We start from the raw sequence: 24,881 nt of genomic DNA, 5'->3' as shown, positions 1-24,881 counted from the left end.
ATTCATAACCATTTTGTCTAATTGCTTTCTGAGAGGGAACTTAGAGAGCTATTAAATGCTTTGGTTCTGGTTCCTATCACCACCACCATGAACAATTCTGACTAGTGTCCAGTGGTTTAGGCACTGGTTTAATTCTAATTGGTGAGATATTATGTTGTGTTCAACTTAACTGGGAAGTATGTCGGAATTTTATAGCATGGAATTTCCAACTGTTCCGACATTGCAAACTCTTAAGAATGGTGGTTGATTTATTATGCCTTGAAATTACATTGACCAGATATCAACAAATCTTGGAAGCTAGTGTCCCACAGTCAGTAAAGAAACTGAAAATGAAAAGAGCTTGAATAATGCAAGAGGATAATGTTAGGATAAAGTTTTGAAATGGCTTTCATCATCCCGAGACTTGCATATCATTTGAAACCTTTGGGCACATCTTAAAATTGGTGTAAAGGCAAGGCAGCCTAAGAATATTTCTGAGTTAGAAGTGTCCTGCAAGGAAAAGTGGGGTAGAAAAATCCTAAATCAAGAAGAGAAAGACTGCCTACAAGATATTTTTAGAGGCTGTGATTTCAGCCAAAGCCTTATTGAGTACTGACCAATAGGGTGTTCGAACTTGTGCACATGCCACATTTAATATTTTTTTCCCAATTTGTTACATTCAGCAATATCATTGTCATGGTGTCTAATGCTGTAATGGTTCAGATCTTCCCAGCTTTCCAAGTAGGAATTCCCAGGTGTGGGGACCTTTTTTTGTCTAATCACAACAGCCAAGATCTGAAGTAGGCAACTCATTACTTAGATAAACCAGATGTATTTTGGAATCAAGTGCTGTGGTCTGCTGAAACACAAATGGGCAAGCGATAAAGGTATGTTTAGAGGAAAAAAGGAGCAGCATTTGATGAAAAGAACACTGTGCCAGCTGTAAAGCAGGAAGGTGGATCTGGGATTGTCTGGCTGCCAGTGGCTCAGGAAATGTTGTGGGGATAGAGGGAAGAAAGGGTTCTAGTAAAGAACATCTTTGCCAGTGCGAAACTTCAAACACCAAACATCTATTTGCTGCTGGAATGCATTTGGAATAAAGAGAATAGTAAATTTTTGGTAAATTTTCATGATATCTTAGTATGCACTAATGCTGATTGTGTATAAAACAATGTTAGCAGGCCTAACTGAATTTCTGCACACTCTGTCATAGTCTGCTTAATGTACATGGCCTTGATGCGTGTTGCTATTGGTCCATACTGCGGTGTTGTCGGTGAAAACTGAGGACCTGTTGTTGAGCTTTGGATTTATTGCTGTTTTAGCACTGTAGCTTGTGTATGTTATAATTTGTTGAGTTTATTAGCTGCCCTGCTATGGAGGGCTGGCTTTACCTGTGTGTGTGAGTGTGTGTGTGTGTGTGTGTGTGTGTGTGTGTCAGGATGATGGATGGTAAAGGAAGATGAGGGTTTGGAGTGTACTGCAGTTTTATGAAGCAGCTACACCATGGTCTGAATGACACACTGCACAAATTGAATTTTTCCTATTGAATTATGAAACCCCAGAGTGCGTGCATGTGTGTGTGTGCGTGCGTGTGTGTGTGTGTGTGTGTGTGTCTGTCAATGTATTCACTGTCATGTGTCTTTTGGCTGTGGAGGTTATGTATGTGTTTTATAGAGAGGAAGTAGAAGGAATGCCCCTTTGGCACTCAAGGACCCATTAAAGAGTCGTCCAAGCTACTGCCTGTCTTAATTTAGAAACTCTACTGGAAAGGAAATCTAACAGGGTTTTTATGTTTAGGAAATTCAAACAAGGATTAATCCATTAAACTTTAATAAATTACATTAGAATTTTACAAAAATATTTTTCATTTACAGTTTGCTGTAGTAAAGCAGTCTCTTAAACTTTGGCTGCTTGCTCCATTCTTTCATTCATTTGTTCAGCATATAATAACAGTACAGTTTGACCAGAAATTATTCAATAGCAGGACTCATGGCAAAATACAGACGAACTGTTTCACTATTGCATTATTCTTGCAGGGCTGGACATGATCTTGTAATGAGATTAAACATCTGGGGACAACTTGTTGAACTTTTTGTGCTAGATTTTTGTTAAATGCACCACTAACAAAGGCACACAAGCTCTAAAACCCACCCTCAAATTGCTCTAATACTTTGCTAAAGAGGACCAAGAGGCATGTTTGAGCCAAATTACAACCCCAATTCCAATGAAGTAGGGACGTTGTGTAAAACATAAATAGAAACAGAATACGATGATTTGCAAATCCTTTTCAACCTATATTCAATTGAATACACTACAAAGACAAGATATTTAATGTTCAAATGATACACTTTATTGTTTTTTGCAAATATTGACTCATTTTGAATTTGATGCCTGCAACACGTTCCAAAGAAGTTGGGACGGGTGCATGTTTACCACTGTGTTACATCACCTTTCCTTTTAACAACACTCAGTAAGCGTTTGGGAACTGAGGACACTAATTGTTGAAGCTTTGTAGGTGGAATTCTTTCCCATTCTTGCTTGATGTACAACTTCAGTTGCTCAACAGTCCGGGGTCTCCGTGTTCGTATTTTGTGCTTCATAATTTGCCACACATTTTCAATGGGAGACAGGTCTGGACTACAGGCAGGCCAGTCTAGTACCCGCACTCTTTTGCTACGAAGCCACGCTGTTGTAACAAGCCCCCCCCCACCAAAAAAAGAACAACAAAAAACTACAAACAGCTGGTACATTCATCTCTTACACTGAAACTATATAGTATTTAAATATGTTATTTTAGGAAAACAATCCCACTACACAAGTACATCATTCTTAAATAACTTACATTACTAATACATTTAGCTTTATTTCTCATTTTATTCTTATCGTAATTTTAACATTGTGAAATTTGGTCGGTAGGAGGAGTAGTGTTCAAACTCCGCCCACAAATACAGCCATTGGCTCACTAGCTGCTGATTAGTGTTGTTTTTGGTTCCCTACCAAAACATCTGCATGAATTTGGGTGTAATGTATGTAAATGATATGTAAATGAGGCTAGGACCTGATTACACATACTGATTTTCATTCATTACTTGTGCTCAAATACCCCTTCGTTTACACATCTTACGAAAGCATCATGAATGAAATGTTTGACACGTTTGTACGTCATTAAAGACGGTCAAATCCGAGCTCTTTTTTAATGAAAATTTGATGAATAGGGACCAATTTGTGTGTAAATTCAAAGTGACAGCAGCTCAGAGGTTTAAGAGTGTTCATCTACTATTAAGTTGTATTCATTTATAAGCATATTTCTTGAATTAAACACTGGTCATTACTTTTTCTGTAGCATATCTTTACTATTAAAACACCATTTTAAACATCTGAAACCATGTTGATGGGGCTGCAACATCAGCAGCAAGATCCGCTTTAACATCTTTTACTTTTTTCTAAGAAAAGCTGCGCATTTACATTTTCCTCATTGGAATCAGCCAAATGTCCCCACAAAGCGAATAAAAGAGAGAACACACACACCCACATGGAGAAGCAGGCACTGTGTGTGTGTCTGTGTGTGTCTGCCTGGGCAAGTCCAGTGTGGGCATGTTTAGTAAATATCCCATCCCTCACTCCTCTCCTCCGCTGCAGAGAGAATGACAGAACAATCTGCTTTCATTCACCTGATTAAAGAGCGAGGACAAATATGCCCTTACTTTACGAGGCCATGTTTTTACACACACATTCACACATACATTCTCTCCATGTACATACCTTTGTGTCTAGACACTCAGATCTGCACTAGAGTGTGTGCATGTGTATATACTAGCATTTCTCTGCTGGACTTGTTATATTTTCTGGACAGAAATGACTGAAAGTATGAACACCAGAGAAAAATCACAAAGTGAGGACTGAGAAACGGTACCCACTTTGTACTGACAAGGAAACTGGAGGAAAAAACCTACAAAATTAGGACTGAGAAATGGTCCTTACTTCGTAATGCTCCATGTGTCTTTTTTTGTTACTAAAAGTCTGTCATTTGTTCAAAAATATCCAGACATTCCTTCTTATTAGTGAATTCCGCTGCTTTAATGTGCACCCATTACTTGACACGTGTTTAGATGAGTAGAATTGAAAAGTAAAGCATTGGCAAAAAGAATTGGATGTGCTGGAGCAGCCACAAATGAACCAAATATCACCATGCCTTATGTCACCTAGTACAATTCATGTGGGGCATAGCATTATTACATATAGGTCATTTTAAACAGAGTAGATTAAGGTGTTTTGGTACATTCGTCAACTTTTAGTTGATTCTTTCTAGATGTAGCAAATTATGGTTAATTTAATAAAGTAAAATAATGGATTTGCCATTCAGGCCTGCAACATACAGCACAGCACAGTGCAAATGTCAGAGACCACTCATAATTTATTGCATTTCCATTCAAAACAGCCATTAAATACAAGTTATTTAACAAAAAATTGGACAAATGCCTCAACAGCTAAGTCTAAAACCGAATTTAACACTGTTTGGTGTGTCTACCGTTTACCATTATTGCAGCTTTCATTCTTTTCAGTAGACTTTCTTTCAGTTTTTCAAAGAAATCTGCAGGAATATTTCCACACCTCCAAAGTTCAGTGTAAGAAGTTTGTTTCACATTCATTTTCAGTCATGTTGAGGTCTGGACTCTACAGTAGCCAGTCCATTGTTCTAAGAAAACAATAGCTTTTTTGTTTGATTTGCAAATGTTCTTTTATGTCTCTTTCCCTTTCTTAGTGACTACACATGCTTTGAGACCATTAGCATTGAGTTTGTTTGAAACTTAAGTTTGAGTGTGTGTGTGTGTGTGTGTGTGTGTGTGTGTTTGTGTGTGTTCAAGTTGGCAAATTGTGTTGTTTCAAATTATTCAGCAGCCAGTGTTTTTGTGGGAGACAGAAATGCTGGCTGGGTCTGGATCAGCCTCTCGGTCATCAGTCAAAATGCTCTAAACAGTTGCAACACACTCAGTCACAGGTTTGTTTTTGTACAATGTCAAGACCCAAGTATTACACAATACTACACAAAGGTCAAAGCCCACCATTCATTTATTTAATATCCAGTCAAAACAGCCATTAAGTATTTATTTTACAGTGTCAGTGAAAAGAGCAGAGAACATAACAAAAGTACCCAGAAGCCTTAACAAGTAAATATATCATCATATTTTTCCATATTTAGTATGTATTACAGCATCCATTCTGTTCAGGAGACTTGCTTTCAGTTTTTCTAAGAAATCTGCAGGGATATTTTTCCACACCTGCGTTTTCTGCTTCTCATGATCCGACTACTTCTAAACACATTCATTGATGTTGAGGTCTGGTCTCTGTTCTAGTCAATCCATTGTTCTGAGGACACCAGCAGCCTCTTTGTTTGATTTGCCTATTGTATTTTCTCAGTAAGGCCTTCTTGACAGCTACTCATTCTTTCAAATCCAAAGCACTGAGGTTCTCTGCTAACAATGAAAGTATGGACAGAAACACCTGTGGATTTTTTCAGATCTGAAGCAAGAGTGCAGTTTAATTTTCTCTTGATGGAAGATTTAAGTACTGTTTATATGATGGTGACAATTTTGGTGGTCCACCAGGTCTTGCTCAGTTGTTAGTGGTCCCATTTGCTGCAAACCTTTCCATTCCTTATGCAAGTGGATTGTTTGCTATCTAATTTCATCAGGAATATTTCATGAAAACGAACTTGCATGACTTCTAACTTTACTGACTTTTACACAGTACTTTATTTTTGCAATATAGTATTTTAACATACTGTCACACTTGACCTGAATCCACCCTACATGTGGGACATATAAGTACTTCTTTTAATGTAAGTCAATGGAACCAGAATTTTTCACGTTATTTTCTTCCAATCATCATGAAATTTACACGCAATGTAAAAAGCAACAGGTTTTTTTGATTTGTGTCAAAATCGGAAAGATTTTTCCTCTGATAGCAGCGACATATTTGGGGTGCATATATTGCACCCTACATCTCGGCTTTGGATTAAAAAGTATCCATGCACATGTGCAGTGCGATCAATTCTGAGAGTGCTATTCAGTGAGTGAGACCGAAGGAAAGACAGCTATGTATGATTGTGTGCATGTATGAGAGATTCCCTGATCGGTTGTGACAGAAGGCTTTTCTCTCCTGATTGGTTTTCTATCAAGCTCTGCCCTGCCTCTGAGGGGTATGGGTGTGGGTGTAAATTCTATCAGACAGCTCTTTTATGTAGGCTGTATGATTGGTGGTGTCAAAAGCAGGTTTTTCAAATTAGTGTTGTATCTGTGTTTTGTCCATTTTTATAGAAAACAATCTGTCATACACTGTGAAAACCACACAAGCAAGTCTATTTGAGGTTACTCAACAGCTCTACACAGTTTGAGGCAAGTGTGTGATGATTTACAGATGTAGTTTATACCATGCTAATGATAAAAAGTTCCAACAATGATGAAATACAAGATAATGTTTCTCCTGCTCCAACGGTGTCCAACGGTGGCGTGCTTTTCACCACTCCAGTCGACACTCAGCATTGCAAATAGTGGTCTTAAGCTTTTGTCCTCTTCATTTAACTTTTTGTTCACTTTCAACACAGTTCTTGTGCAAATGTGGCTTCTGGAGGCCGTTTGGAGCTTGTTGAGTGATGCTACTATATTCATGCATTGTGCACTACTCATTAGCCCCACTCTGTGAGTTTATATGGTCTAACACTTTGTAGCTGAGCTGTTGTTGCTCCTAGATGCTTCCATTTCACAATAATAGCACTGACAGTTGACTGGGGCAGACCTAGCAGGGCAGAAATTTCTGTGGCAAATGTGCCATCCTATGACTGTGCCACGTCTAAAGTTAAGCCGACCTCTTCAGTACAACCCATTCTGCTGCTTGTTTGAGATTGCATGGCAATGTGCTTAATTTTATAAACATTATAGCAATGGGTGTGGCTGAAACACCTGAACTCAATAATTAGGAGGGGTGTCCACATACTTTTGGCCATACCGTGCTTTTCAGAAATGTTAAGTGTAACTGCAGTGACACAGTCAGATGCACACACAGGACAGACAGAGAAAGACAACATGACACAGCTGTAGAGAGAAAATATTTCTAATATTGATGTAATAATTACATATAAAGAAATGAAATGTTGGAGTAAGACAGAGACCCGAGTTTGTGAGTGGGCAGTATGGGTTGCTGGGCAGCAGAGCCTTGTCTTGCCATTTATGCCCCTAAAGCAAACTGAAATGTGCAGCATGCCCAAGATTTTATGAGGCTTCTCCCATAAAACAGGTGGCCTACTAAAGGTGTTATTGTTCCTGTGAGGTACTTCATTTCCCCTGCAGACAGAGTTAGATCATTGGTGGTTACAGATTTAACCCTCTAGAGTAATTATCGTTTGTTATGCAGTTGACTTACATTATACATGTTTCGATGTCACATAATAGCTGGGTTTTCTTTACGCAAAACAGGATTGCCCATTTATCAAATTCAAATCAAAATTTCTAACACATAAAAGTTTAGAAACTCTATAGTGCTTTTTTGAGGTATGAGGGAGGCACAGTAAATATAAAATTACACATGCTTTAATTATTGTGGTGACAGCTGAGGGTTAAAGCGAGAGCTATCCGACTGTTTTCTGTCACCTCATTATGGTGTACTCTACATTAAATCTTTAAGGCCAAACATCATGTGAACAACATTAATAGCATGAGAAACAGAAAGTTTTGACTGACATTTAATTGCTCCTAATTGCTCAGATGAACATTAAAATAAAATAGCATTGTACTTAAAGTAACTTAAATTTTGTTTTTAATATTTGATGAATAAGAGATTGAAATGAGAAGCAATTAAGAATGTTTTTACAGTCTGATTTGCTCTTGTTCACCGGGAGTGCTAATGATGGTGAAAGGCACTGCATATCTAGACAGCTACTTAGAAGTTTAGGCCTTAAAATCTTGCTGCTGGGAATCTTACATTCCCTTTTCTTTTGGTGTGAAAACAGTTGTGTTTTATTTGGATTCATCTACCTACCATCATTTGATTGATCAGCTACTCGAACCTGTATCTGTCCCATTACACTTCCTCTGTCATTTAAAGTTCTGTACAACATACAATTCATTTTTTTCTGGTGGTTATTTTTCCCGTTTTTTCTGGCATTTTTTTCGTGGTTCTAAAAATTCCAATTCCAAAATTGTTGGAAAGGCAGGCGAAATGCCAATAATAACAGAATAGCAGTGATTTTTAAGTATATTTTGACCTGTATTTAAAGAAGCACCACAAGTCCTGCACGGTGTTGGGCTGTGAGCACAACCCCCATCTGTGGACGTCGGGCCCTCATACCATCCGCATGGAGTTGGTTTCTAACCGTTTGTGCAGACACATGCACATTTGTGGCCTGCTGGAGGTCATTTTGCAGGGCTCTGGCAGTGCTCCTCCTGTTCCTCCTTGCACAAAGGCGGAGGTAGCGGTCCTGTTGCTGGGTTGTTGCCCTCCTACGGCCTCCTCCACGTCTCCTGGTAGCGCCTCCAGCCTCTGGACACAGCAAACCTTCTTGCCACAGCTCGCATTGATGTGCCATCCTGAATGAGCTGCCCTACCTGAGCCACTTGTGTGGGTTGTAGAGTCCGTCTCATGCTACCACGAGTGTGAAAGCGGCACCAACATTCAAAAGTGACCAAAACATCAGCCAGAAAGCAGAAAGGTACTGAGAAGTGGTCTGTGGTCCCCACCTGCAGAACCACTCCTTTATTGAGTGTGTCTTGCTAATTGCCAGTAATTTCCACCTGTTGTCTGTTCCATTTGCACAACAGCTGTGAAATTGATTGTTAATCAGTGTTGCTTCCTAAGTGGACAGTTTGATTTCACAGAAGTTTGAGTTATATTGTGTTGTTTAAGTGCTCCCTTTATTTTTTTGAGCAGTGTATATACTTTTATAACAGAAGAATGGCAAAAAATTCTGCTGTCAAAATCAGTTTATGTTTATTATTAAGTGTTGTTAAAAGGAGAGTTGATATAACACAGTGGTACAGATACTCCTGTCCCAACAATTTTGGAACATATTGCAAGTATTAAATCCATACTGGGTGTATATGTACAGAAAATGATTCCTAAAGTTTAACATCAATTTTTTTTTTTTGCTGTTTTCACTTTAGTACAGATCAAACAGAATTAACTAATCACTGCTTTCTGTTTTTTATTAGAATTTCTCACACTGCCCCGACTTTTTTGGAGTTGAGGTTGTAATTATTTGCAGTTTTGTGTCATGAGTCACCAGCAATGCAGCACTTTAAGAGCAACAATACTTAAAACACTGAAGAGCAGTCAGTATCCTCTGGTGAATCATTCCTTTAAACTTTGACAACAGCATGAAGGCTTTTAGATTGTAGAGACGGACTGCGAGCGAACGAGAGAGAGAGGCAGAGAGGGATGAGGATAACAGAAGTTCTTCTGTGGTAAAGGAATGGAAACTAGGATGTGGTCAGTGCTTGATGGGATTTATTCAGGCGTGTGTGTGTCTGTTGATCCCTCTGGCTCTTTGTTTTAATGTCTGTGGTTAGATCTGCCGTAATTAAGGCTAATTGCAGTGGAGAGCACTGGATGAGCTTAAGTCGGGCCGCTCGAACTGCAGGCCCGAGGGCAGCAGAGCTATACGTCTTAGTGTTTTCTCTGCTCTGATACACCAGATTCAACTCATTAGCGAATTATCAAGTAGAATCCACTGTGTTGAATGCTAAACTGCGGCGCTGCAGGCCGCCAGGGCTTCAGCTTGATACCCTAACTTCCGTCATCATAAATCATAAGTAGGTCAGACTGAATGTGGAGTAGTGGTAAAGTCATGTACTTCTAAATGCACCAAGATCATAAACTGTACATGATAAATACTAGGGTTTTCAAATGATTCGTCGTAATTAATCATGTTATTTTGTGCATTTCATCTCGATGAATCGTATACAGTTCTGTTTAAAATGCAGTGGATTGTGTTATAGCTGTTTGTTATGTGACCGGACATAATGAGTTTTATCTGAATGTCTTTATTTTAACAATTTAATAACACTATTTTCTTCATGTGAATGCAGGGTGAACATGAATGCAGTCTCCAATTTTTGTCATATACAATTGTCCCAACTCCTTGATTATAGCCTTTTGTTCTCATCCATACAGTTTCTGGATTCATACAGCTCAAACTGAATATGGATTAGTGGTGTATATATATATATATATATATATATATATATATATATATATACACACACACACACACACACACACACACATATATATATATATATATATATATATATATATATATATATATATATATATATCAGTAACGTGCTTCAGTAAATTGTGCTCAATGTGTAATTGATGATATTAAGAAGTCTGTGGAGGCTATGAAGGTGTCAAGGAAAAATATGGACCCAAGAAATTCTTGTTACTTTATTGTTTTTATGTTTCTTTGAATTATGAATATGACTTCATTCTAATGTATACTGTGATAAACCCACTGCTGAGGAAAATTGTTTAAAAATTTGCTAAGATGCCTAAAACATTTGCACAGTACTGTATATTTATAATTTATCATGTTAAATACCTTAAATACATGTTGACTTTAAATCTCCTGCCACTGACTGGCCACCTCTGAAGTCCACCTGCTTGAAAGGTCCACTCTATATGTGCAGGCTGCAGCTCATGCACAGTTTTGTCAGTCGCACTCTACCTTTTTCATCACTGAGAAGAAATTAAGTAAGGGCAAAATTAATGATCAAGGTGGCTGGAATTACAGTTTTTAGTTACGCAACATACTTTTTCATGTTCGTAGATATAGTGTGCCATACAGTGTCAGAAACCACGTAAGCAAGTCTGTTTGAGATTATGTAACAACCTGACCCAGTTTGAGGAAAACTAGCAGTGCTAATTGAGGTGGTATAAACTTCTATTGTTTGTGAGCTACATCAGCCTTGAAGCTTGCATTGCAAAGCTAAAGAAGCGAGCTTCACATTTCAGGCTTCAAGACTGTAAATGCTTATCTTGGTCATGTTGTAGTTTAGAGTTAAACTGATTCTGGATCATCCCTCCTAACGTGCTATGTTATGAATTCAAATGCTCAGTCTTTGACAGGCATCCAAAAGACAACTATTGCATTTAACTCATTGTCATGGTCACATCGGAAATTAATTTATCAGTTATGTGACATTCCAGCCCCACTGGCTTGACCCTGTTTGAAAAATCCCACATCCATGTAGCTGCATTCATTAGAACGTGACAGGCCCAAACTGACCCCAGATCAGCTCCTCCATATACTGACTGTGCACTGAGGCAGATGGAGGCTTTGTGGTGGCTGTAATTCAGCAAGACTGTGTAGGAGGGCAGGGGGCCCAGTGAACCGGCAGTCTTTAGGCCCTCCAAGAGGGGCTGGGGGGCCAGGCGAAGGGAAGACGTGCTCATGTGTGTGTGTATGGAATGCCTTCACATTCACAAACAAAATGCCTTTTCTGTGGTTGTGTTTGAAAGGTTTTTCCAGTTGCAACAGTAACGCGCACACACACAGGTTTTCATACAATGTCACGACATTGAGTCATGTGTATATTCAATATATTATGTACACTGTGTGCACAGTTATTAGGCAAGTCTTATTTTTGAGGATTATTTTTATTAATGACCATCTACAGCGCTCTCAGTTAATCCAAAATGTTGATAAACCTCAAACATGAATGTTTAAGAAAGTAAAAGTGAGGTTTTGTCTTTCTTAGGAGAATATCTATATGTGCACATTTATTGGGCAACTATTATGGTGCAGAATTATTATGCAGCTAAATGAAACACACATTATCCCATCTGACTTTTTTATTTTCATCTGTTCAAGTGAGAATTATAAACAAACAACTCAAAGCTTTCAAATGAACATTTCAGAGAAATAAAAAAAAAATTAGTGACCAATATAGACACCCTCCTTTTCAATAACAGTGATAAGCCTTCCATTCGTGGAGTCTGTCAGTTTCTTGATCTGTTGACAATCAACTTTATGTGCAGCAGCAACCACAGCCTCCCAGACACTGTTCAGAGAGGTGTCCTGTTTTCCTTCACTGTAAATCTCCCGTTTAAGAATTGCCCACAAGTTCTCAGTTGGGTTCAGGTCAGGTGAGGAAGGGGGCCATGTCATAAGTTTTTTATCTTTAATGCCTTTACTGGCTGGCCATGCAGAGGAGTACTTGGATGCATGTGATGGAGCATGTCCTGCATAAAAATCATGGTCTTTTTGAAAGATGCAGATTCTTCCTGTACCACTGCTTAAAGAAAGTGTCTTCTAAAAACTGGCAGTAGGCTTGGGAGTTGATTTTGAGCCCATCTTCAACCCAAAAAGGTCCAACCAGCTCATCTTTAATAATACCAACCCATACCAGTACCCCACCTCCACCGTCCATCTGGTCCGTCAAGAGTCACTCTCATTTCATCAGTCCATAAAACCTTTGAAAAATCTGTCTTCAGATTCTTCTTGGACCAGTCTAGACACTTCAGCTTATGTGTCTTGTTCAGTGGTGGTCGGGTTTCAGCCTTCCTTACCTTGGCCACGTCTCTGAGCGCTGAACATCTCGTACTTTTTGACACTCCAGCTAGGTTGCAGTTCTGGAATATGACAGAACTGGAAGATAATGGGTTCCTGGTAGCTTCACGCTTGATTCTTCTCAAATCCTTGGCAGTTAATTTGTGTCTTTTTTTCTCAGCACGTTTCTTGCGACCCTGTTGACTATTTGCAACAAAATGTTTGATGTTTTTGTGATCACGCCCCAATATCTTAGCAAATTCAAGAGTGCTGCATCCCTCTGAGAGACTTTTGGTAATTTTTAACTTTTCAGAGTCAGTTCAATCTCTTTTTTGGCCTAAAGAAAAAAGCTGCCTAATAATTATGCACACCTTGATATAGGGTGTTGACCTCCCTCATTACACAGATACACATCACCTGCTATGCTTAAATCCATTAAGCATTCAAGTTTATCCAGCTTGGAGTTAGAAAATATGCCTAAAAATGATAATATGGTCAAAATACTCACTTGCCTAATAATTGTGCACACAGTGTATATGTAGTTGCATAAACGTAACGTCCCAAATGTATAATATATGCAAGTATCTATTTGTAATAGTAATATATCACATTATATGTATAAGTATGCATGTGCAATATGTCCTATATGCATTAGGTAAAAGGGGGCAGTGTGTTAGGTGATATTGGACATCTGGCAAAGCCATTATTTGATTTTATCTTATATCTTTGGTCATTTAGCATCAGTTAAGCATTACATGCTCATATTTAATGTTTTAAAATGTTCAGAACCTTGTGAAATGTTTGAAAAACATATTTAACAGGTGATGCAGTCATGCTTGGGCATACAAGGAGTGTCCAGGAAAGGCCTAGTCCTTTATGAGCAAGGATTTTGCCAAAAAAGTGTCAGCCAATAATCCAACAGGTTAATAAGTGTTCATCAGTGAGCGAGGGTATTTCGCCCTCTACAGTGCATAACATCATCAAAGGATTCGAGGAATCTAGAGAAATCTCTGTGATTAAAGGGCAAGACTGAAAACCATAACTGAACGCCACCAACTTCTCAGGGCTGAAACCCATCCGAAATGGACTATTGCACACTCTTCTGACCGTTCATCGAAATAATGGATGTTGTGTTCTCTGCACCGCAGATGAAAAGGACTATCCAAACTGTTACCAGCATAAATTCTAAAGCCAGGTAAGGCTTTGGTATAGGGGTGTCATAACACCAACAGTATTGGTAATTTGCACATGTATGGTTATAGTATAGGGGTGTATTAGTGCCCATGGTATAGGTAATTTGCGCATCGGTGAAGGAAACATTAATACTGAAAGATATATATATATATATATACATTTTGGAGCAACATATGCTGCCTTCTAGACAATTTCTTTTTCTGGGACACTTATTTCAAGACCAAGCCACTTTCTACGTGTTACAACAGCATGGCTTCATGATCAGAGAGCACACTGCTATGGGCACACTGCTCAGTTTGTGCAACTGAAGACTTGTATGACGGATGAATGGCAAAAAAAATAAATACGTGTAAATTTCAATCAATTCCCAAGCAATAATAAGGTGGTAAATTTACATTTACGATATTTGGCAGTTGCTCTTATCCAGAGCGACTTACAATTTGATCATTTTTACACAGGTAGTGGAAGGAGGTGTTAGGAGTCTTGTCCAAGGACTCTTATTGGTATAGTGTAGGGTGTTTGCCCAGGTGGGGATTGAACCCCAGTCTACAGCGTAAAAGGCAGAGGTGTTAACCACTACACTACACCTACCACCAAGCTCCCATTTTTGGAACATGTTGCAGGCATGAAAGTCCATAAGGTGAAGTGTCAAATATTAGGTTTTGTCCTGTTTTCAATTTAATACAGTTCAAACAAAGTTTACTAATCACTGCTTTCTGTTTTTATTAGAATTTCACATACTGTCACCACAGGTGCCCCAGTGTGTGTGTGTGTGTGTGTGTGTGTGTGTGTGTGTGTGTGTGTGTGTGTGTGTGCGCGCAAATCTGTTGACCCTGGATGTGAGGGTGTATGTGTGTACATTGTTGAGGATGGACACAGCTCTGATGTTGTCCATTAAGTCTTTATAAACACATGAAGGAGCAGTGTTTATTTGCTCTAGTGTTTGTGTGTACATTCGTTGCATGGAAACGACATGAACTCAAAGTACTGTTATTTGGATCTGCCTCACACACACACTCGCGCATGCACACACACGTATGCGGTTCCTTTAGCTTTGATTGTTTTTGTATTGCTACTGACAGATGACTTCATCAACTGATGGATGGCCTCCCCATACAAGTAATTATACATCCGTGCTGTTTACAGGCTGCATAAGCATAACATTCACACAGCTTAGCAAAGAGAGGAATGGAGGGAAAAAAAAAACAAAACAAAGCTACATCTCCCAACATCTGTAGAACACCTGTCGGTCTCCGGCCAAACTTCGCTTCGCAAGTGCCATGTTTAATTCCGTGTTGTGATTGGTAAGACTCAGAGTTAGCATTCTTGGATAATACATTGTTTACTGTCGCTCTGATCGGCCTTCCAAACAAACCGGGGACCCTTCGCCTCTGCCTGTGTGGAGTGGGATGCTGTTTCTGAACCGTTTTCCCCAAAGGACTGAACACACACGTGCTTATCCTCTGGCTCCAGACACACTTTCCAAAACACGTCTTCCACAGCACACTTGCATGCTGGCAAATAACACAAGAAACACTATTTAGTTGGTTAATCAGACATAGTGTAGCTTTAATTATAATGGTAAATTAGAATGTTTAGTCTTTGTAATCTTTTCCCACATCGATTTTTGCAGATTCAACGCACCGAAACCTTCACATCAAGTCCAATGTGTTAATCAGTTGATTCATGGAGTAGTAATGTTAATTATTTGCTGCTCCCTATGGCATAAATGGAAACTGTCCTTTGCTTGATGTTAATTGGTAAAACCCAAGCTTTCATTAGCTTCATAACTCTGGTGCAAAAGTAATGAAACAAACTTCAGACATCAAACTTGGCTTATTGAGAACATTGGGGGGTATGGGTTAAATATGTTAATTTGACTTTTCAGTTTTTTCACCAACTTGTTTTTGAATGCGTTCTGCAGGCTGTTCAGAGAGAGCTATGAAGGAGCAAATACACAAAAATGGCTGAAATTGCACTCTACAGAAGCGGGTCTGCTGTTCAAATCTGCCTGGCTTTCAGTTCAACTGCTCAGATCAGTACTTCCCTGGGCAGAGAGGGGGGGGGGTGGACAAAAACAGGGAGTGATCTGGCTGCACGCCAAAGCGGATCCTCACGCCTTATTAACATAGCTGGGTAAATGTGTGCCAACGACTACTGCAGCTACCAGAACCAATTCATCACACACACACACACACACACACACACACACACACACACACACTACTGAACTCATAACTCATATTTGACAGGAACTGCTGCAGGTACCACAAATGATCTTTCTTTCACTCTCTCTCTCTCTCTCTCTCTCTCTCTCTCTCTCTCTCTCTCTCACACTCTCTCTCTCTCTCTCTCTCTCTCTCTCTCTCTCTCTCTCACACAGCAGGTCTGAGTAGGTGTAGTGGATGGAACGTGTGTTACGTGTAACTCCACTACCTGAAACTGCTTTAACTGTTTTAAAGGGGAATTCCACTGTCTTTCTTTTCAATTTCTGATAAGTCACTGGTTAAGATGTAAACAAAGTCATTCAGAGTGGTTTGGTGTGAAATGCTCTGTTCCAGAGAAACTCACCATGTCTTACCACGTCAGAATACGTGAGCCAATGACATCTGAAGAGTTTAATGCCTTTAATAGCTCCCCACAGATGGTTATTCCCTGAAATGCTACCTGATGCCTGAGATGTTGTTTTATGAATGTTTTGAAATAAAGCTTTGGCCTAAAATGTAGTTTTAAGGTGGATCTGTACATTACAGTGCAAAATAGTCCCCAAAGAAAACAGCATTTTCAGCATTATCCACATTACATATAAGTGCTAACTTGTCATTTTGTTTAGTAAATAAAGTAGCTACATTTACTTTGTAGTCATCATGCCCCCTGGTTCCTATCAACACCACTGTAAAGAAATCCGAGACATTAAGCTTCTCTACAAGGAAAGATTTCACATCAAACCACTATGAATGACTTACATTTACATCTCAACAATGAATCGAATGAGGTGTTTGGCACAGAGATGCATGTTTTTGAAAATGCTTTGGCTATAAGCATTAAGCATTATACATTATATTTAGCATTAAGCTATACAGTTTAATTAGCTCAACACTTTTAGACAAAACCTATTCAAAAAGAAAAAATGAAGTAAAAGTAACTGAATTGGGCTAATTAGGCTTTTTAGGAGAAAATATATCGTCTTTGCAGCACATTGGGGTTCAACTCCCCACATTTGTCAGTTCAGCTTCAGTCACTTTTGTAACAAGTAGTTTAATTGGTTTTATTCAACTCAGTTAAATACTGTAAATGAAACAGTGCAGATCAAAATTGAGTAAAACAGATGTAGAAAATCTTATGTATTATATATTTTACCTGAATTCAAACCTTGAAATGCTTCAAATGAACTTCTACCCTCTTTGCCTTTATGCAGTACCATTCAAGCGTTGGTCACCTGTCATATTCAAAAATATTTAAAAAGATGTTTTGTTGAATATTTCAGGGTTTTTGGGAACAGGAACGTCTTGAGAAGTTATCCACCTTGAGATTTGAGCAACACTTCAAGTGTGAGATGCTCTGGATAGTAATGTTGGTACAGCTTCTCAGTGTCGATTCTATTTCTTAATTGTTGTGGCATCATATGCAGCTCTGTTTATGATTGTGTGTACATATAAAAATGCTTGGATATTATTTTTACAGCTTCCTACTAATCAGTGGAAACCTGTGAGCTTGTGGAGTAGTGGCATCATAAGAGAATCATGCACCTACAACAAAATAAGGTTTTATAGTAATGAATAAAACAGTGATTCCAAAAGTTTGAATGGAGTTTTCTACATAATTTGAGCACAGCATTTGTTTTTTTTTATTGTGTGAAAATTTTATGATGAATGGACTGATAAAAGTCTCCTAAATGACATCATAAAAATATAAAACATAGAAAATGTCTATACATTAAAAATGTATGCCTCCTACTGTAAAAGTTGCCTTTTACACTTTTTTTAGAGGGGGGGGGGGTACTGTATATATGTATGCAAAGGTTTTAGCACTCCTGGTCCAATTTTATGTTTTGTTCATTTTCTACTAGAAAATAATTTAACACCGTTAACATCTGCACAACTTCATGCAGAATATTGAGGAGAATAGCAAACAGAAAATGTGGCCTGTGCAAACGTTATGGCAAGTTTGTGCATATATGCAGTGTTGTATTGTCTTATTTCTTCCAATATCTTAAACTCAGCAAATAATTGGAAACTGTGCACTAAATGCCATATTGAAGTTTGTTCCCTGTAGAGGACTTGTTCACTCATTTTCACTTAAATCAGCAAAGCGTGTCATTTGACCAGGGTGTTTTTCATGCGACTGTTTTCTGCCAGTCAAGCACAAAACGAACTCAGCTTGTGTTAACTGTTGGTGTGTCTGAATCATCGTGTGTGATCGTGCATTCATGCTGTTTTTTTGTATGTAATGATTTCTGGTTATTATAGTGAGGTGCATTTTGGTCAGATCCTCAGCTTCACTATCTAAACTACCTGCTCCCGCACCAGCACTCTGTTAAATGGCCTGCAGAGCAAAGGCTGCATTCCATTTCATTTCCTAGAAACATGGCAGCACACACACATTTGCGCTCTCTCTCTCTCTCTCTCTATAATTCTCCCATGATTACGCAATCACAGGCCTGCCGTGCTGGCTTTGACCTCAGGGAACACTCCACACATACACACACACACACACGCAGAACAAGCCTCGGGCATGAGTCACATCCGAAAATGAGTGGAGCGAGGGAGAGAGAGAAAACATTGATGAACTCCAGGCACCCTCACTAGCCCATTCTCTCTCTCTCTCTCTGGCTTGCATAATCACTCCGGTCTCACTGGTCCAAAGGAAGCGATCCATCTCTTGTGTGACACAGAGAGAAAAAGTGAGTGAAAGAAGAGAAAGCAAGTTAGGAAAAACTGAACCTGTGCATGCTAAGCACGTATAAATGCATTCCACAATCCCTTATTTTTATATATATATATATATATATATATATATATATATATATATATATATATATATATATATATATATATACCATGTATCCCCATTTTTATCTATTTTTATTTTTCTACATCATTTCAACATGCCAGCTGTCCTTTACGTTGTGTGAGATTTTTATGATGGATGGACCAATAGAAATGCTCTAAAATCACTTTTAAAAAATTGTCTTTACATTAACTTACATCTAAAGCTAAGCAGATTTTTGCCTCCTCCTGTAAAGTTACTGTTTTGGAGATACTTGGTTTTCTTTGGACACTGATGATATATAAGTACATTCTTTGAAAGCTTGTGGAGCTAGCTTTGAATCCATAGCAAATGCTATAGGTATAAAATAAGTGAATGCAACAACACTAGAACTAGAACCATAGAACTGCCTTTGTATACGTAGTACAGGCTTTAAGTATAAAAGTAATTGCATACTACATTTACAGTACGTGCATACTACAGTCTTCCAGGTGGAAATAAGCGCGTATCACTGTGTTTGGGCTTAAAATAAGTCCATGATTTAATAATAAATGCCTAATACATTCCTTGGATCTTTTTCAGCTAGATTGTTTTTTGGATCTAAAAAGAGACTTATCCTGAGGGCACTTTCCCACGCAGCTCTCATCTAAAGAGTTGGGTTGGTTTTGTGGGATAAAAATAGTTACCTGTAATTACTAGAAATAATTTTTGCACTCTGCAGTGAGGTGGGTGTATTTACCTTTCAGAAAAACTAAAGGCTGCGCTAATTTGTGGTCAGGGCATTGTGCCATGCCACTGCATCCGAGTGCTGAACACTGAAATATGGCGGCATGTTCTGATCTGGTTAGTCATATAGCTGACACATTTATCCAAAGCAAATCACTGTCAAATTTAGTGTATTCATAAAACAGCTGAGGGTAATTGTGCAGATCTTGGATCACCTTTTACGCTGAGCATAAACAGGATTGAAATCTGATCTCAGAACAGGCCCAGCAGGTTGGAGGATCAAGAGGGAGTACTGGATGAAGGATTATGCCCCTGTGTCTGAGTGCCTTAGAGTCAGGGTGCCTGAGTGTCTGGCAGCATATAAAACAACCTGGCCTCAGAGCAAAAATGCCCCCATATTCAACATTTTTGCACTTTAAAACACATTGCCCACAAAATAATGCTATAAATGTAGTGACTGGGTTTTCTGATCAAATTAAAACGTTACTTTGAATATTTTGCAATGTGTTTGCCCTTGTATGTTCGGTCACTGAAGGCTAAATTATCTTTAAAAATCATTTCTTACCCTGGAGTCCAGGTGCCCAAGTGTCTAGGTACTTGAGTGTCCAGAGGCCTGAGTGCCTGAAAGACTGATTGCACTAGGTCCCCAATTGTCTTGGATCCCAAGTGCCTGAGAGTTTGGATACCTGAGTGTCTGAGTACCAGAGTAGTCAGTAGTCAGAGTTTCTGGGTGCCAGATTTACCAGGTACCAGTGTGCCTGAGTGCCTGAGTATCTGGGTACCAGTGTGTCAGAGTGCCCAGTAGTACCAGAGTGTGGGGGTACTTCACTTGCAGAGTGTCTGGGAATCTAAGTATTGGGTTGCCAGAGTGTCCAGGTACCCAAGCATCCCAGAAGCTGAACATCTGGGAACTTGAGTGTCCAGGTGCCAGAGTGTCTGGGAACCTGAGTATCAGGGTGCCCGAGTGTCCAAGAACCCAAGTATCCAGCAACACGAGTGCCTGAGAACTCAAGCATACTAGAACCAGAGCTTCCAGGATCCCAAGCATCCAGGAGTCTGCCTATATGGGTGCCTGTGTACTTATTTCTCTGGGTGCCAAAGTATCCTGGTATTTGAGTATCAGAATGCCCGAGACTGAGGGTACCTCAGTGCTTAAGTGACCCTGAAATTAAGATTCAGGGGCTGGAGCGTGCTGGAAGCAAAGTGTCCAGGCAGCCAAAAGTCCATGCATCTAAGTGACTGAGTGTTTAGGTGTGTGTCTAGGTGCCTTAGTTTTTAGATGCTTGGGTGTCTTAGTGCCTGGACCTCCAGGTGCTCTGTTTTTCAAGTGTCCATCTTTATTTTCAGCCGCTAGTGTCTGGCTACCTGAGTATCTGAATGTCCATTTGTCTATCTAGGTGTCTTAGTTTCAGATGTTCAGGAGCTTTAGTTCCTAGTTGCCTGAGTGTCCTTGTGTGTCTGAATGTACTGTTGTGCTTGGCAGCTGCTGGTGCGTATGGTTCTCCAGGTTTCAGTGGGGATGATGATGATGATGATGGGACTTTCATCACTATTTTATTGGCTTTACTAAGTTTACTGGTGTGACCATATTGACCTTGTAAACTGCAAGGGCTCATATGTGGACCCACACATCAATTCCTCACCGTCATAAAAACATAATAGGAGTTCCACATTGGTTACTAAACAATTCATACTACAGTTTCTAAATAATACTGGATGGCAAAGGGTTGAAGGGGTTAATAAGTTAGTCAAATCATTATGTGTGACTGAAAATGATTTGTATCCATATGTATCTGACCGTCACAGAGTTCTGTGCTATAGTTGCTGAATTATACTGTAATAAATACTAATTACATAATAAATGTGGCCCAGTCTCAACTTGGGTCTGAAAACCAATTGTGTAACCATTATGTGAAAAAAAAACATACGTTTTTCTCACTCATCTCTATTTTCCTCTCTCTTTTTTTCTTCCTCTCCTCCCCTCTATCTATCATCTGACAGATAACTGCAGTATGCCGAGAGGCCGCGTTGTGTGCCCTTCAGGAGGACATTAAAGCAGAGCACATCACTGTCCAGCACTTTGACGCTGCCCTGGCTGCAGTAAAATCACGTGTTCCAGAATCCCTCATCCAGTCCTACATTGCCTATCAGCAGCAGCATGGCATCAGGCCTTTTTCCTGATGAGGGGTGTTGGAGGGGTGGGGGTCACCCCTCATTTGCCCCGGTACATCCTAATAGGGGCAACTGGACACTGACGAATCTGACCTGAAAAGCCTGTAGCTTCTTTTTTATCTGTGTTCTCTGTATCAGCGTTTCACATCAGCAAATTAAATAAACGTTTGTTCCCTCCCCCTCCCGTCCCGCATTGTTGTTAAATTATTTACTTGGAGGAAATGGATCTTGGACCTGCAAAAGTCATCCGGTCTCTAATGAATTACGGGGTCCATAAAAAGTTTTATTTGATCACAAATTGGGAGTTTTATAGCCATGCACTTTTCAGCTTTATTAATTTATTGTAGACTGATCCTGGGAGACGTACAAAGCGAAATTAAGCTTTAGGGCTTAAATATACTGCGTAAATATACTTGAAAGGCAAAGCAATAAAATAAATCGGTTAAACTTTAAGCTGCCATAATTATATATGCTGTAATGAAAAGATACATGGATATCTTTGTTTGTGTTAACATACTGTCACTGTCAGAACAATCTTTATTCTCCATTTTTATTTTTTTGTCTTTTTCTTCTGTAAGGTTGACCTTTTGTAGATACGTGGTGTTTGTTCAACATTTACAGTATATATAAATTTATTAAAACATCCTGTTTCTCTACAACGGATCGGATCCACAGACAGGGATTAAGCTTAGTCCTAGACTGCACAGCATTATGAACGGAGGTTCTTCACTCAAAGATAAATATGGTCCAGGCCTTCCCTGTCTGGGAAACCAACTCTGTCCAAAAGTATATAGACACTCCTCCAACATGCTCATGCAACATTTCTTGAGATATCAGAGGTATTATTAGAGAATGGTCACCCTTTGTGGCAGTAACAGCCTCTGCTCTTCTGGGAAGGCTACACTAGTTGTCGAACAATGCTGTGAGGATTTGGTTGCACTCAGCCACAAGAGCATTAATGAGGTCAGGTGCTGATGTTGGATGTTCAGTTCTGAATCACTCCAGTTGGTAATGGATGGAGCTCCATTGCTCCAGAGAAGACAGTTCCACTGCTCCACAACCCAGTGCTGGGGGGGTCTTTACTATTTACCTTAGGTTAATATATATATATATATATATATATATATATATATATATATATATATATATATATATATATATATATATATATATATATATATATACACACATTTATAGAAGATATATGATGGTGGGAGTGTGTGTGTGTGTGTGTATATACACGTATGTATATGTATGCATGTATATGTGTGTGTGTGTCTATGTATGTACGTATGTATGCATGTATATACACTGCTCAAAAAAATAAAGGGAACGCTTAAACAACACAATATAACTCCAAGTAAATCAAACATCTGTGAAATCAAACTGTCCACTTAGGAAGCAACACTGATTGACAATCAATTTCACAGCTGTTGTGCAAATGGAACAGACAACAGGTGGAAATTATTGGCAATTAGCAAGATGCACTCAATAAAGGAGTGGTTCTGCAGGTGGGGACCACAGACCACTTCTCAGTACCTTTCTGCTTTCTGGCTGATGTTTTGGTCACTTCTGAATGGTGGTGGTGCTTTCACACTCGTGGTAGCATGAGATGGACTCTACAACCCACACAAGTGGCTCAGGTAGTGCAGCTCATCCAGGATGGCACATCAATGCAAGCTGTGGCAAGAAGGTTTGCTGTGTCTGTCAGCGTAGTGTCCAGAGGCTGGAGGCGCTACCAGGAGACGTGGAGGAGGCCGTAGGAGGGCAACAACCCAGCAGCAGGACCGCTACCTCCGCCTTTGTGCAAGGAGGAACAGGAGGAGCACTGCCAGAGCCCTGCAAAATGACCTCCAGCAGGCCACAAATGTGCATGTGTCTGCACAAACGGTTAGAAACCGACTTCGTGAGGATGGTATGAGGGCCCGATGTCCACAGATGGGGGTTGTGCTCACAGCCCAACACCGTGCAGGACGCTTGGCATTTGCCAGAGAACACCAGGATTGGCAAATTCACCACTGGCGCCCTGTGCTCTTCACAGATGAAAGCAGGTTCACACTGAGCACTTGTGACAGACGTGACAGAGTCTGGAGACGCCGTGGAGAGCGATCTGCTGCCTGCAGCGTCCTTCAGCATGACTGATTTGGCAGTGGGTCAGTAATGATGTGGAGTGGCATTTCTTTGGAGGTCCCCACAGCCCTCCATGTGCTCGCCAGAGGTAGCCTGACTGCCATTAGGTACCCGAGATGAGATCCTCAGACCCCTTGTGAGACCATATGCTGGTGCGGTTGGCCCTGGGTTCCTCCTAATGCAGGACAATGCTAGACCTCATGTGGCTGGAGTGTGTCAGCAGTTCCTGCAAGATGAAGGCATTGAAGCTATGGACTTGCCCGCCCGTTCCCCAGACCCGAATCCGATTGAGCACATCTGGGACATCATGTCTCGCTCCATCCACCAACGCCACATTGCACCGCAGACTGTCCAGGAGTTGGCGGATGCTTTAGTCCAGGTCAGTCCGCCACCTCATCAAGAGCATGCCCATGCGTTGTAGGGAGGTCATACAGGCACGTGGAGGCCACACAATAATACTGAGCCTCATTTTGACTTGTTTTAAGGACATCACATCAAAGTTGGATCAGCCTGTCGTGTGTTTTTCCACTTTAATTTTGTGTGTGACTCCAAATCCAGGCCTCCATCTGTTAATACATTTCATTTCCATTGATGATTTTTGTGCGATTTTGTTGTCAGCACATTCAACTTACTTGTACAGAACAAAGTATTCAATGAGAATATTTCATTCATTCAGATCTAGGATGTGTTATTTGAGTGTTCCCTTTATTTTTTTGAGCAGTATAATTCTGTATATATATATATATATATATATATATATATATATATATATATATATACACACATGTGTGTTTATATGTATGTACGTATGTATGTATGTGTGTGTATATATATATATATATATATAAATTAATACAATAATACAAGTAGTCATTTTAACGTCAAAGTGGTATTTGCCGTAACATAGAATTAATATTTATACACAACATATATCTTCTATAAATATATTTCCAGTGGTAAATGTTATATAATAATATATTATGTTTAATACACTCTATATATGTATGTACGTACAATTTGGCACAGCATATTTTATATAAAGTAAAAATCCAGCGTTGTCCTGGTTTTCCAGAGCCCCCCCCCCTCTCCTGACTCTGTGCTGAACTTCCCCTTTTTCTGCTGGAGCCGGATGTGGCGCATCCGCGCG

At 39.6% G+C, this 24,881-nt stretch overlaps 1 protein-coding gene across 1 annotated transcript in view; it reads left to right on the top strand.

The window, feature by feature from the left end:
- spata5 (spermatogenesis associated 5) overlaps positions 1-21,800 on the top strand; it is a 171,871-nt gene extending 150,071 nt beyond the window's left edge. The window contains exon 16 of the mRNA XM_017709728.2: positions 21,434-21,800. Within this exon, the coding sequence (XP_017565217.1) occupies positions 21,434-21,613 (180 nt within the window). The 3' untranslated portion in view covers positions 21,614-21,800. The remainder of the gene's footprint in view (positions 1-21,433) is intronic.
- Positions 21,801-24,881: the final 3,081 nt, after the last annotated feature.

Source organism: Pygocentrus nattereri, chromosome 14 (genome assembly GCF_015220715.1).
Source record: "Pygocentrus nattereri isolate fPygNat1 chromosome 14, fPygNat1.pri, whole genome shotgun sequence".
Taxonomy (NCBI): domain Eukaryota; kingdom Metazoa; phylum Chordata; class Actinopteri; order Characiformes; family Serrasalmidae; genus Pygocentrus; species Pygocentrus nattereri.
Note: the sequence above shows the minus strand (reverse complement) of the source record. Positions and strands in the feature narration are given on the sequence as shown.